The 14,390-nt window shown below is 41.2% G+C and overlaps 2 protein-coding genes across 4 annotated transcripts in view; both read left to right on the forward strand.

Moving 5' to 3' along the window:
- CDH1 (cadherin 1) overlaps positions 1 to 2,299 on the forward strand; it is a 78,659-nt gene extending 76,360 nt beyond the window's left edge. For all 3 annotated transcript variants that reach the window (XM_060130607.1, XM_060130609.1, XM_060130608.1), the window contains one exon: positions 569 to 2,299. In XM_060130607.1, the coding sequence (XP_059986590.1) occupies positions 569 to 778 (210 nt within the window). In that variant the 3' untranslated portion in view covers positions 779 to 2,299. The remainder of the gene's footprint in view (positions 1 to 568) is intronic.
- Positions 2,300 to 6,072: 3,773 nt separating this feature from the next.
- Positions 6,073 to 14,390, forward strand: part of TANGO6 (transport and golgi organization 6 homolog) — a 176,209-nt gene continuing 167,891 nt past the window's right edge. Inside the window, exon 1 of the mRNA XM_060131846.1 lies at positions 6,073 to 6,169. Within this exon, the coding sequence (XP_059987829.1) occupies positions 6,073 to 6,169 (97 nt within the window). The remainder of the gene's footprint in view (positions 6,170 to 14,390) is intronic.

The following is a 14,390-nucleotide window of genomic DNA, read 5'->3' on the forward strand; positions in this document are numbered from 1 at the left end:
ATTCAGGTATTTTCCTCCATTCACATTCATTTGTGTATCATCATATCTGATTATAGCTATTTCTTAATTACAAAAATAAAATGTTTGCTATTTAAAAAATATAAATTATGAAAATGTATATAAAGAAAAAATGTGCAAGTCCTCCCTCAGTTCCCCTGACCATAATCACCAAAGTTAATTTAGCAGTTTGGCATTCATCCTTTCAGATCTTCTCGGGCTGAAATGCAGGCTGTGTAGCCTGGCATGACTGTCCTCATTGTTTTTAGTCTCTGTCCATCCTGATTGGTTGGTGCTCATCTCTCCTGCCTACATATAATTTACCAGTTTCGTTTAGGGGGAAAACATTCTGCATACTTTATCTTTTCATTAACAATATATCATGTCCATCTTCTGTTCCAGTTCGTATTACATTTACCTTGTTGGTGTTCAGTGCTCCTGGCGTTCTGCAGGATGGTCTCATTGTTGTGCCATTAACACTTGGCTTTATGCACCAAAAGAAGGCATCTTGCCTAACATGACAGGTGTGCGATTCCTCTCAATGAAAGATCCTATTGTCTTCCTTCTTTAGAACCTGAAGGCAGCTGATAGTGACCCCACCGCCCCACCCTATGACTCTCTGCTGGTGTTTGATTATGAAGGAAGCGGCTCTGAAGCTGCTAGTCTGAGCTCCCTGAATTCCTCGGAGTCAGACCAAGACCAGGATTATGACTACCTGAACGAATGGGGCGGTCGCTTCAAGAAGCTGGCGGACATGTATGGAGGCGGCGAGGATGACTAGGGGACTCAAGACCGATGGGGAGACAGATGGGTCCCTACACTCATGTGATGGGAAATGGGGGAATAATATTCCTGATGGTTTTCCAGCTTCCTTCACTTGAGATGCGTTTCTGGAGAAGAGACCCGTGATCAGTGATAGGATAGTTATGATTTCCACTTTATAGATCTAATCTGTGTGTTAGAACGATTTTGACTCATTCCATGAATCTTTTTTTCCCTTTCATCACTCTTTACATGATGACGATGTCCAAAAGACCCCCAAATTTTAATATTTCAAAAGAGTAGCTTCAGCCTCAGAAGGTTCTGCTGGCAACTGGCAGATTTCCGTAAGGGCTTTGCCTCATTTTTCAAAGGAAGGTGAGGGGTCAATTTCCCTATTGTAGATTTTATATAAAGAAATTAATTTGTGTGCTTTCATTCCTCCCGTCACTGCACTGGTGTCCCATGTTCTAATATCCACTCTTACACCCTCTGAATTCTATCACATTTCTCTGATGCAGAAATTATTGGGCTCTTTTAGGGAAAGAGGCTTATGTCTTAGTCTGGCCATATGCTGAGTGGGTATTGTGTACTCCTAAGACCTTTTAACGGTTTTCCTTTTCTATCTCCTGAGTACATAACTTGAAATGGGCATCTATCCAGTTTACTTGTCCTGAGTAAGAATGTTTGTTATGTGAATGTCGTTATGGGGTGCTTTGGTTCTAGACAGGGAGCCTGGACCAGAAAAGGTGGTGAGTTTTCAGGTGCCACTGAACTTTTAATGTTCATTTATCCCTAAAACAAAAGAGTGGTACATTCCGGGACTCAGAATAGTGCCTGAAGTGCTGCAGCCAAAGACAGAAGCTGGCTCATCACAGCAGAGGGGAAATGTGAAACGTGGCCGTGGAGATGGCAGGGGAGATTGTTACTGAGCCTGGAAATTGAGCCAACTGAGGCTGAAGACGGTTGCGGTGGCGCTACCTCCAGACCTGAAAATTCTGAAAGAGTAGAGGAATCTCAACACTCGTTTCCTGCCAGGAGCCTTGTACCGTGGTTTGTACCCAAAGCACAGAATCCCCAGTGCCTGCTTTTGTTGATCTATAGAAAATGCTGGCTGGTCTGGACACATTTGCCCCAAATTCCAACTGTGCATGAAAACTTCAGAATGTTTTAAAAATCCAAAATTTTTTTTTTCTTAGGAGCAGGAAGAAAACACTCCTTGAAAGGGTGTTAGCGAAGGGAGGTGAGGGTAGGGAGAACCTTAATTTGGATCCTTTTTTAGTTGAAACACAACCTTTAAGAAACCTTTGACAACCACAGACCAGAACTTTATCTAAATTGCTTCCCTATCTATCAGCTGTTTTTGGAAGAAAAACCCATCCCTGCAACCACTTCTTAGAACTGTCTTGATTTTTCAGCAATTTAAACTCTAATGTAGTTCTGTGTAGAGAATGTCACTGTAGTTTTGAGTGTATATGTGTGTGGGTGCTGATAATTTTGTATTTTCTTTGGGAAAAGGAAAACAAGGTGGAAAAAATTATTCTTAAATATTCATTTTTATAAATTTTATTAAAGAATTTTGTTACACCATTGTCAAACTTGTTTTATTTGATTACACAATTCCAGGCCAGACAGACAAATGGTTAGGTGAGCTTATTCAAAACATGGAGAAAGAAGCTTCATATTAAAATGACTTCCCCTGAACTTTGTGTCATTCTGTTGGGGCAGAATAGCGGGGAAACCGCGCACCTAAGGTCACTGTATTTGAAGGATATCCACCCATGTGGCATGTAGTGAAACCAATGAAATCTCCTTGTCAGGAGGCTATTGTGGGTTGTGCCGAGGGATAGAAAGAAGCAGGGCTTCAAATAACACTGTAGGTCAGCAAAGTTAGTACAGGGCAGTGGTTCTCCACTGGGGAAGATTGTGGCCCCCTCCCCCAGGGGACGCTGGCAATTTCTGGAGATACTTTCGGTTGTCATGACTGGTGAGGTGCTACCAGCATCAAGTCCAGGTCAGGGACGCTGCTAAACATCCTGCAACACACAGGACAGCCTCCCTCCACAAAGAATTATCAGGTGCAAAATATCAACAGTGCGGGCTTCCCTGGTGGCGCAGTGGTTGAGAGTCCGCCTGCTGATGCAGGGGACACGGGTTCGTGCCCCGGTCCGGGAAGATCCCACATGCCGCGGAGCGGCTGGGCCTGTGAGCCATGGCCGCTGAGCCTGCACGTCCGGAGCCTGTGCTCCGCAGCGGGACAGGCCACAGCAGTGAGAGGCCCGCGTACCGCAAAAAACAAACAAACAAAAAAGTGTTTCAAATGGTAAAATGTTATATTTTACTACAATTTTTTTTTTTTTTGGCGGTACGCGGGCCTCTCACTGCTGTGGCCTGTCCCGCTGCGGAGCACAGGCTCCGGACGTGCAGGCTCAGCGGCCATGGCTCACAGGCCCAGCCGCTCCGCGGCATGTGGGATCTTCCCGGACCGGGGCACGAACCCGTGTCCCCTGCATCAGCAGGCGGACTCTCAACCACTGCGCCACCAGGGAAGCCCCATTTTAAACACTTTTAAGTGTACGATTCAGCGGTATTAAGTACCTTCAAAATGTTGTATAACCATCACCTCTATTTTCAGAACTTTTTCATCATCCCAAACAAGTAAGTGGAATCATTTAATATTTGTCCTTTTAAATTTGGCTTATTTCACCTAGCATAACGTCTTCAAAGTTCATCCATATTGCAGCATGTATCAGAACTTCATTTTTTTTTTTTAAATTAATTAATTTTTGGATGTGTTGGGTCTCCATTGTTGTGCGCGTGCTTTCTCTAGTTGCGGAGACCGGGGGCTACTCCTCGTTGCAGTGCGCAGGCTTCTCATTGCGGTGGTTTCTCTCCAGAGCGCAGACTCAGCAGCTGTGGCGCCCGGGCTTAGTTGCTCTGTGGCATGTGGGATCCTCCCAGACCAGGGCTCGAACCTGTGTCCCCTTCATTGGCAGGCGGATTCCCAACCACTGCACCACCAGGGAAGCCCAGAACTTCATTTTTTAAATGGCTGAATAATATTCTATTATGTGTATATGCAATATCATAAAGAACGTGGGGGTCAATTATAGAAAATGGAATGCAACCACTCTAGTAATCACATGTGACTTTAGAAGATAAGAACCTTCAATTGCTGGAGTCTTTGATGGGAATTCTGTTTCTATAAAAACAGCCATTGATAACTATTGGGTGCGTTAGGCTTGTTAGGTCTGGGTTGAGGCAAACAGCCCCCAGCCTGCTTAAATCGCTTGTTCAGCTGCTGACCCTAAAGTTTCTGACAAGGTTGGGTCCCTTGGCTAATTTCAAATCAACTAAACATGTTTAACACCAATACAGACTTCTTTGTGCATCTTGAGCAACCCCATATGGTTCATTGCAGAGAAGCAGCGCCCTCTCCCTGTAGCTCTTGAGGGTATTGGTTGTGATGGATGTTTAATAGCATATTACCAGGGCGTCTCCCAGCTGTACTTCGTGTTTTAACGAAGCTGCCCAGAGCAAACTGAGGAAGGGGCTACCAGCATTCAATTCCTACAAACTAAAATTCTGTGAGGATGGAGACGCTAGTGAGAATAAAAACGGGTCAGGCCAGAGGTGGGCGACTGGCTCTTCCCATATAGCCTTGTCCAGTATGGAGCTCTGAGGTGAAGTCTGAGAATTCTCAGTTCAAACCTGGTGTATTTTTCAAGGTAGGAGGATAGAAAAGATCTTAATAAAATATTGTCTACTGGTTTGATTTATACTTTGAAATATTTAGACATGGTATGAGGGCCTCCATTTGTATTTTTCACTAATCCCCACAAATATTAGGGGTGGGCCTTCCCCACACGATGCCCTACACCCATTTTGCTAAATGTTTAACACTTTGAAATGACCTCAAATTTTTTTTCCCCCAAAATGAACTTGTGTCCACACATTATTGAAGAAAAACTGTCTATTGACAAAACCTAGGGTGGGATATGATGAAAAGAATGCTAGGAAATTTTGTAGGTCATTTATTTCCCCTTCAAAAATGTTCCTCCAATTTATAGATATTTTGGCAGGTTTTGTTTGAGGAAGAGATGGGGAGGAAGATCCAGGTAAAATTTATTAAGCATCTCCTCTGTTGCAGACATTGTTAAATACTTGAGAGCAGTATCACTTTAACTCCCTAAGATAGCCTAGTGAAAATGGTTCTGATATCTTCTCATTCTAGAGAGTAGGAAATGGCTGATGGACTAGGGCTGGAGCCCAGAGAAATGGGAGTGACCTGGAGGTGGCCTGACTCACTGAGAAGAGTTAAATGAACAATTTCCTCCCCCAGTGGCATGGTCTTGCATATGGAGTGCAGCCCATTTCCCAAGACTTCTAGCAGCTAACTGCTGAAGAGCAGGCATCAGTCATGAACTCAGGTTAGCTCAGGGGATCTCAAGGAAATGCAGGACAGCCTCTTGGGAGCAGTTTCACGAAGTGGGTATTGGAGCTGTTTGTGACAATGATAGGAGAAATTATTGACTGAGTGAAGGGAGAGGCAGGAGTGCTAAAGTCTTGCTCTCAGAAGCATTGTCTTGGATTTGCAGCATGCCTTTCAGACAACATGACTTTTGAATGTCCCACCAGGATTCATGTAGGTGAAAACCTGTTTCGATGATATAAATCTCCAACGCATTCTGTTTTACATATTAACTCAATTTTGATGGGGCACGATTTTAATAGACATAGAATTTTCCAGGAATGCCTGTAAATAGGGCAAAGATTGAGCTTTTATTGGGAACTGAGTCCATTTAAGAAATCATATCATCAATAACAACATTTGTTATTTGTTATTATTCACAACGGATGTGTTTAGTACTTATTTTAAAATATCACTAATGAAGAAATTCAACGGTTGAATATTGTTTTACATACCCAAACTTCATTATAAGAAGGTGCAGCAACTGATTGCTTCACTATGACCTTCAGTGTTCCGGTACTCAAATATTTTCATACTGAAATTCATATTATGTCATAATTAAACTACTCCTCTCATCCTTTTTCTTTATATAGAGGTTAAACATGTTGAGTGTCTGAAATCGTGCATGTAGGTAAGTTGTGTTAGCTATGTTTACTTCCCCCGCCCCCTGCGAGTACAGGTGGCCTGAGAAAAGATTTCTTCGTGAAGGTCGCAGTCCCAACCAAGTCGACCCCGCCCCACGCCGCGGGCCCCGCCCCTAGGGCTTCGGCCACGCTCAACGTGGCGGCGACGCCGGTCCGCCGAGGCGCCTGCGCAGGTCGCGTGTGGCGCGTCCCACTCCAGTCATGGCGGCCCTCCGGCAGACAGCGGGCAGCGGGGTTCTGGAAACGTGTGGTCTGGAGCGGATTTTGGAGGCGTTGAAGCTGCTGCTGAGCCCGGGAGGTGAGAGGACGGATCTCGGCGCCTGGCTGCACCCGGGACTCTCAGGGCCAGCGGTGTTCCAGGGCTGCTCTTCTTCCCGCGGCTTGCGCCCCTCAGGCCCTCCCCGGGACCCCTCTGGCCCTGAGGCCGCCCAGCCCCGCACCTGGGGGCTTTGGGCAGGGTCTGTCCAGCCTCCTTTTACCCTTGAGGAAACCGAGGTTCAGGGAGGGCTGGGATCCGTTGAATACTGATACTGACCAAGTACAATATCTCGAGCGCTTACCTTGGGCCAGGCGCTGTGTTAAGCACCTCGGGTGCGTGGTTTCAGTCGTCCCTGCTGCAGCCCTGTAAGGGGACTGCAGACACAGCCTCAGAGAGAGCCCAGCCTCTTGGGGCGCAGGGTCAGATGTGGACACTGGAGATTTGTACAAAGTGCCAAGGAGTCCAGAAAAAGGAAGCAGTGACGTTTGAGCTGCGTTTTGGGGCGAGGATTTAGGGATTTACAGTCACTTTTAATCTTCCCTGGTGAGTTGATAAGATCTTCCCAATTTAGAATTAGAAGGGACCTTGGGGGTGGTGTAGCCTGGCACTCTCCTTTTACAGCTGAGGACGCCCACGGCTCACTGAAGAGAATAACCTGACCAAGATCATATGGTCAAATTAGAGGCAGAACACGAACCTGGAACCAAGGTCTGCCGAACCCCCTTCTCAGACCAAGGTAGATTATTCAGTATGGAGCCTCTGATGTTATCTGGAGCTTTGAGAAAGATACGCAAGAAATAGGGCCCTACTTATAAATTAGAGCGTATAATTTGGAGGAAGGGGTTTGTAGCGTGAGCAAGATAAGGTACATGAAAGTGATGTTTCAGATTTTGAGATTTCCCCCCCCCCGCCCCCCAAACTGTGAAAACTCCTGAAACATTATATTATACTTGCGGCAAGTGAGAAGAAGTTATTAATGGGGAATTTCCTGGCAGTCCAGTGGTTAGGACTCAGTGCTCTCACTGCAGAGGGCTCAGGTTCAATTCCTGGTGGGGGAACTAAGATAGCACAATCTGCGAGGTGCAGGCAAAAAATATATATATTAATAATAGTAATTGAGTGCCTGCTAAGTATCACTCCCTATAGTGTGCTGTTTATGTATGTATCTTTTTTTCTCGCAGCAATCCCATGAGATAGGTATTACTTCTATTCCATTTTACAGATGAAGGAACCAAGGCTCAGGTACTTTAGAAATTGCACAATGCCAGTCTAAGTGGTAGAGTTAGGATTTGAATTCAGACACCTTCAACTGCAGTATGGTAACTATACTACTTTGCCCCAATGAAGAATTAAAATACAATTAAAATTGTGCAAAATACAATTTTAACTTGCTAATGGAGAGATTACTTGTCCAGCAACTGAAACTGTCTAGAACATGACTGAGAACAGGAATAAATAAGTTAAAAAGTCTGGAAGTAATCATCTGTCACAAAGCATATACACTTCATTTTTGGAAGACTCTTTTTAACTCTCAAAGCATATGTGGTGGAGTTCCATACATGTACTTATTTAGCTTAGGAGAATTCAAGCATTCCTATTTGAAAAAGAATAAGTAACTTGGTAAAATATTATTTTGCACAGACAGGCTATTATATATTGTGTGAATATTTCTGCTATTATATCAGCTGCTAAGGGAATTAAAAAATACCTGTGCATAATAAGTATTCACATGTTCCCAGTGGACAGAGGATGTTGAGACAAGATTAAAGTATTTGCTAAAATTATATCCAGCTAGATTAAACATCTTTTCATCTGCCTTTGACTACCTTTGAGGTAATATTTACTGAGAGTCAACTGTATATAGTATTCTATCCTCAGTGCTTTTGGAGATAGAAATATTATTTAACAACTTGTGCTCTCAAGCATCTTGTTTGTTTGGGGAGATGGTACTCCACATATAGACCAAAGGTATTCCACATGGCAGGATAATACTATTGGTGAATGGATGGTACAGGTAGCAATTGGATAGAGAAGGAGTTATCCAGGGATGGGGCTGGGGAAGGCTACAAGAGAAAGAAGACTTCAGTCCAGGTGGGAAGAAACCAAGTCTTTCCCTTTTGAGCCATCAAAAGTTCTACAGCATTAAGTGTTTTCTCTTCCACTGCCTTTCATTTCTGTTCTCAATTATGGGGCAAATAAGAATAACATCTTCACCTCCATTATTAGGAAGTGTGTTAAGCAGAATTTGAAAGGGGTTTTTCAGTTCTGGTGAAGTTTTGCTTGAGGTCATCTCAGCAGTAGTTTTCCTAAAAAATAACTTTCCACACTAAGTATATATTTGTTGAACTCTGTCATTAAATTTGAATTACGTGGTGGTGGGGGGCTGGAAATTTTGGTGATTTGTAAATAATGAACTGTATCACCCTTATTTTTGCACACCATATTGCTTTGTACTTTGAACTTAATAAAAACTACTGCACAGATTAAGAAGTCTGCTTTTAAATGTCACAAAGCATAGACATTTACATTGGTGATTGGGAAGAATAAATAATACTGTTTATGAGGGCAGCATTTCCCAAAGTGTGATACGGGTGGTTTTAGGCAGTATGTAGAGAAATATTTTGAGGCTGAAAAGCATCGAGTAGTGATCAAGAGCTTGGGTTCTGGAGCCAGCTTGCCAGAGTTGAATATGCTCTGGGGCAAATAGCTTAACCTTAGACTCCTCATCTGGAAACAAGAATAATAATATAATACTCCATACCTCACAGAGTCGGTGTGAGGATTGAATTAAATACACAAAGCCCATAGGACAGTATATTAACTATTACTAATTTAAGTTTAAAAACTGATTTAATTTGAAGAAATAAATAAGTAAAGCTAATAATACAGCTGGTACTCAGATAAATGACAAAAATCGTGGAAGTGCTATATGACTGTAATTTAGAAAACATTGTTTTAAGGCCTCAGATCTCAAACTTTTTGGTTTGAGCACTCTAACACTCTTAAGAAGTGTTGAGGACTTAAAAGAGCTTTTATGTGGGTTACGTGTATCAATATTTACTGTATTAGAAATTAAGACTTCAAGAGAAACCTTTTAACTTTATTAAATAGAACAGTAACCTGTTACATGTTAACATAATGACATTTTTAATGAAAAATGTATTTTGCAAAATAAAATAACTTAGCAGGAAGAGTGACATTGTTTTACATTTTTGCAAATCTCCTTAATGTCTGTCTTATTAGAAGAGAGCTGGATTTTTGTATTTGCTTGTGTGTTCAATCTGTCATGACAGGTTGTTTTGATTGAAATAGATGAAGAAAATCTATACTCACATAGGTATGTAGTTGGAAAGGGGGGCGACTTCCATCATCTTTTCAGATAATTGTGTGTATTCCTCTTTAAAACTCAACAAGAGGTAATTTCTTAAAAGGTTAATTATAATATGGAATCTGAACTCATATCAGTGAACTTTTCAGACTTGGTACACTCAAGAGAGAACGAGAGTGTAAAAGGCAAATAATGTCTTAGTATTAATATGAAAATAGTTTTGACCTTGTAGACTTTCTGAGAGGATCATGGGAAGGGCTTCAAAACCTGAGACCCTATACCACACTTTGAGAACTGCTGCTCTCAGAGAATGCCTTATTTTCAAGTAGATTTAATTTTTGTCACCAGTAGAGGGCAGAGGAGACTACTTTATTAAGGGGCTCTTGGAAAACAGTTAATAGCTTTTGTTTTAAGTCACTTTCTTTGTGTCCCATGTTTGGGTTCCAAGATCTTATAAAGTCACAGGAGGTCACTTAGAGATTGCTTAGAGATCTTAATGGTTAGTGGCAACAAGCTATGAAAACACTCATTTTCTTTTTAGGTATATATTACCCAAACAAACCAGATATTTATGCCAGTGGGTCAGAACACTTGCCCTGAACAGTCCTAGAGAAATATTGGAAAAATCTTACTCTTCTGATTCTCACTATGTTGAAAAAAAAAAGTGTTATTGTTCGTTTTTCTTTTCATAGAGGTAGTTAATATTCCTTACAGTAAAGTTTTTAAAAATATTAGAGAAACTAAAAGAAGAAAATTAAAATGACCTTAATCCCACTATCCAGAGATTACATTTTGGGAATTATATATATTTTTTGTTTACAGAAATGATCTCATATACTGCATACTGTTTTATAACCTTAAAATATGTTTTTAGTACAGAAACAATACATAGTTGTTGTGGAAAAAATTTTTTAACATAATGAAGCAAAAAAGAAAAATCACCCAAAACCCTACCATCCAGAGATTATCACTGTTAATACTTGAAGTATAGCTTTTGAGGTCTTTTTCTATGTGTGTACACATGCACACACATGTATATATTTTAATAAAGTTAGGTTCATTCTGTTCTTTTATTGTTCAATTTTCAGAATAATACATTAGTGTCACAGCAGTCTCCAAAGGTAGCCAATGGAGTGATTTTTTTGTTTTGTTTTATTATGAATAGAGTTTTGTATACACATGTTTCCGTTATTGTACTCATTATTTTTTAAAATTTATTTATTTATTTATGGCCACATTGGTCTTTGTTGCTGCGTGCAGGCTTTCTCCAGTTGTGGTGAGTGGGGGCTACTCTTCGTTGTGGTGCAAGGGCTTCTTATTGCAGTAGGTTCTCTTGTTGTTGAGCACAGGCTGTAGGCGCGCAGGCTCTAGAGCCCAGGCTCAGTAGTTGTGGCACACGGGCTTAGTCGCAGCATGTGGGATCTTCCTGGACCAAGGCTCGAACCTGTGTCCTCTGCTTTGGCAGGCAGATTCTCAACCACTGTGCCACCAGGGAAGTCCTGTACTCATTACTCTTGATACTCTAATTGTTCCATTTGTGGCCTGTGGGACCCATTCAAGTTGGCTGTTGGACTCTTTGATGTGACCCTAGTAACCCTAGTAGTCTTTTGATTGCTTCTTTGCTTTCATGCATAAGATATCTCAGACTCATCTTATACATTTCTTGCTGCATTCTTGAAAACAAATCTCTTTAAGAAAAAATGATATTTAGAGACCACAGATAGACACTAGTGACATTTATTGCCACTGAAGTGTCATTGCTTCCAGACTTTTTCAATGATTGGAACTAGGAAATATGTGGATTTCCAGAGACAAAAAACAAATCAAGAGTTCGTACTGATATTCCCAATTAAAATGAAATATTATAGAGTTTAAATTTTTCCTAACGTTTTGAAAAATTTTAAGCTTATAGAAAAGTTGAAGGAATTTTACTTTGAAAATTTGTATACCATGGCCTAGATTCTTTAACATGTATTTGTCCACCTAGCCATTCTTCTTTACTATATTTTATATTTTTATCTTGGTATGTTTTTATCTTATCTGAAAATATTGGTTCCTGATGAAATTAATGTAGTTATTTACTTATTTCATATATATATATACACAAATATAGTTACATATTCATATATAATATATTCACACATGTATATAATATTTTTAAATGACAAATCATACATTACTATCATCAACACACCTGCTGTTTCTAAGGGATTTTTGTTTGTTTGTTTTTGTCCTCAGGATGTACAAAGTTCTATATTTCAAGTCACTTGAAATAATTCTCTGTGTGGTTGTGCTGCTAACTTGGTTTAGAGTAGGAGTTGGCACACTTTTTCTGTAAAGAAGAAGGCAGTAAATATTTTGGGCTTTGTGATCCATACTGTCTCTGTCACAACTATTTACCTCTGCTGTTGTAGCTCGAAAGCAGCCCAAGATAATATGTAAATAAATAGCATGTCTATGTTCCAATAAAACTTTACTTGTAGAAATAGGTGGTGGGCCTGATTTGACCTGTAGATTGTAGTTTGGCAACCTTGGACATAAAGTATAGATTAGGTTCATTTGTTTTTTATTTATTTATTTTTAGAAGATGTTGGGGGTAGGAGTTTATTAATTTATTTATTTTTGCTGTGTTGGGTCTTCGTTTCTGTGTGAGGGCTTTCTCTAGCTGTGGCAAGCGGGGGCCACTCTTCATCGCGGTGCGCGGGCCTCTCACTATCGCGGGCTCTCGTTGCGGAGCACAGGCTCCAGATGCGCAGGCTCAGTAGTTGTGGCTCACAGGCCTGGTTGCTCCGTGGCATGTGGGATCCTCCCAGACCAGGGCTCGAACCCATGTCCCCTGCAATAGCAGGCAGATTCTCAACCACTGCGCCACCAGGGAAGCCCTGTTTTTTATTTTTAGGAATATTTTGAATTTTCTTTTTGATTTAATTTTTTTAACTATGAAAAAAATACAGGGCTCCAAAAGGAAACCTCTAAAACTCATCCCTGTCTCCTCCCCACTGATCTCTCCCTCTCTCTATAGACAACTCATTTTAGTTAATTTTTAATTTGTTTTTCCACTGCTTTTTTAAAAAATAAAAACAAATAATATATTTCATGTTCCTTCCCATTGTAACACAAAAGTTATCATACTGTGTACATTCTTCTATACCTTACTTTTTAAATTCAGTATGTCTTAGTGATCACTGCATAGTGGTACACAGAAGTCTTCCTCTTTCCCTTTTACAGCTGCATGGTATTCCATTATGTGGATATGCTACTGTTTATTCACCAATTCTCTATTAATGGATATTTGGGTTGTTTTAAGCCTTTTGTTAATGTAAGAATTACTTTTACTGGACTCAGTGGGTCCATCGCTTGGGGTGCTTAGCCAATGAACACACCAAGTACTTTGTTTTTTTAAATAAATGTATTTATTTACTTATTTATTATTTTTGGCTACATTGGGTTTTTGTTTCTGTGCGGGGGCTTTTCTCTAGTTGCGGCGAGCGGGGGCTACTCTTTGTTGTGGTGCGAGGGCTTCTCATTGCGGTGGCTTCTCTTGTTGTGGAGCACCGGCTCTAGAGCACAGGCTCAGTAGTTGTGGTGCACAGGCTTAGTTGCTCTGCAGCATGTGGAATCTTCCCGGACCAGGGCTTGAACCCGTGTCCCCTGCGTTGGCAGGCGGATTCTTAACCACTGTGCCACCAGCGAAGTCCCAAGTACTTTCTTAAAGCAGAAGACAAGTAAGGAGTCAGGGAGATAGTGTTACTGAGTCCAGGCTCTTACTGCTGACTGCTCTCCCATGACAGGCCAATAAATCGAGAGACAGGTGTTGGGGCAGGGAATAGCGGCTTTTTCTGGAAAACTGGCAGACTGAGAAGATGGTGGACTAGGGTCTAAAAGAACCATCTTACCTGAGTTAGAATTCAGGCTTCTTTCATACTAAAAGGGGAAAGGGTGTGGCTTGTTGTTGCAGACTTCTTGGTACTGGCCAGACCCACATTCTTGCAGCTGTCCGCATAGGTCTAGTTATGATGTTCCTATAAACCTCCAACTGAGAAAAATGTTTTCTCTTCTCCAACTTTTTATCTCTATGTGAAAGGAAAAGTGTTATACCTTTAAAGGTCAAGCCTGGGAGGCAGAGCATTGAGAAAAGGCTATCATGTATATTTCAGGCACTAGGCAACACTCTTCTACAAAGGTTTGGAGCCAGCATGACTAAGTACAGACAACAGGGCACAAAGGTTAGAGCTAAAGGAATAGCTCCAGTATGGAGTCAGGTTTGTTCTTTGTGACAGTAGTTCTCAAAGTACTGTCTCCCCTAACCATTGGACCAGGGAAGGTTTAAGCCTGGGGGGCATGCATATTCATGAAATGGCAGGCATGATCATCCGTAAGCATTATAATGAGGCAACAGTTACTCCAGGTTGCCCCAAACTGCAAGCAAGCAGGTGCTTGGGTGTTTGCTTGTACTGTAGTATCTTGTTGGATGTATTGTAACCCTTTTAGGACAGCTGGTATCTGGAACTTTCTGTGATTTAATGATTTAAGTCAGTTTCTCCAAAACAAAGCACACTTTGATTCAACCCCATCCCTCCCCTACTGCTGCCTAGCTAACAATATGGCAATGAGTAGCTTTGTGTATATGTCACTTTGCATTTTTGCCTGTGTATCTATCTTAGGATAGATTCCTAAAAGAGGGATTGCTGGGCCAATGGTTAAATGCTTATGTAATTTGCTAGATATTGCCAAATTTCTCTTCTTAGGGATGTACCATTTTAGCCCCTTACCAGCCATGTATGAGAGTGTGTGTTTCTGTAAAACACAAAATGTGTTATAAAAACTTTTGGATTTTAGCCACTTGATAGATGGGAAGTGATATTTCAGTATAGTTTTAATTTACTTTTCTCTTAGGAGCAAAGTTGATCATATGTTCATGTTTAAGAGCAA

Source organism: Lagenorhynchus albirostris, chromosome 19, assembly GCF_949774975.1.
Source record: "Lagenorhynchus albirostris chromosome 19, mLagAlb1.1, whole genome shotgun sequence".
NCBI classification, from domain to species: domain Eukaryota; kingdom Metazoa; phylum Chordata; class Mammalia; order Artiodactyla; family Delphinidae; genus Lagenorhynchus; species Lagenorhynchus albirostris.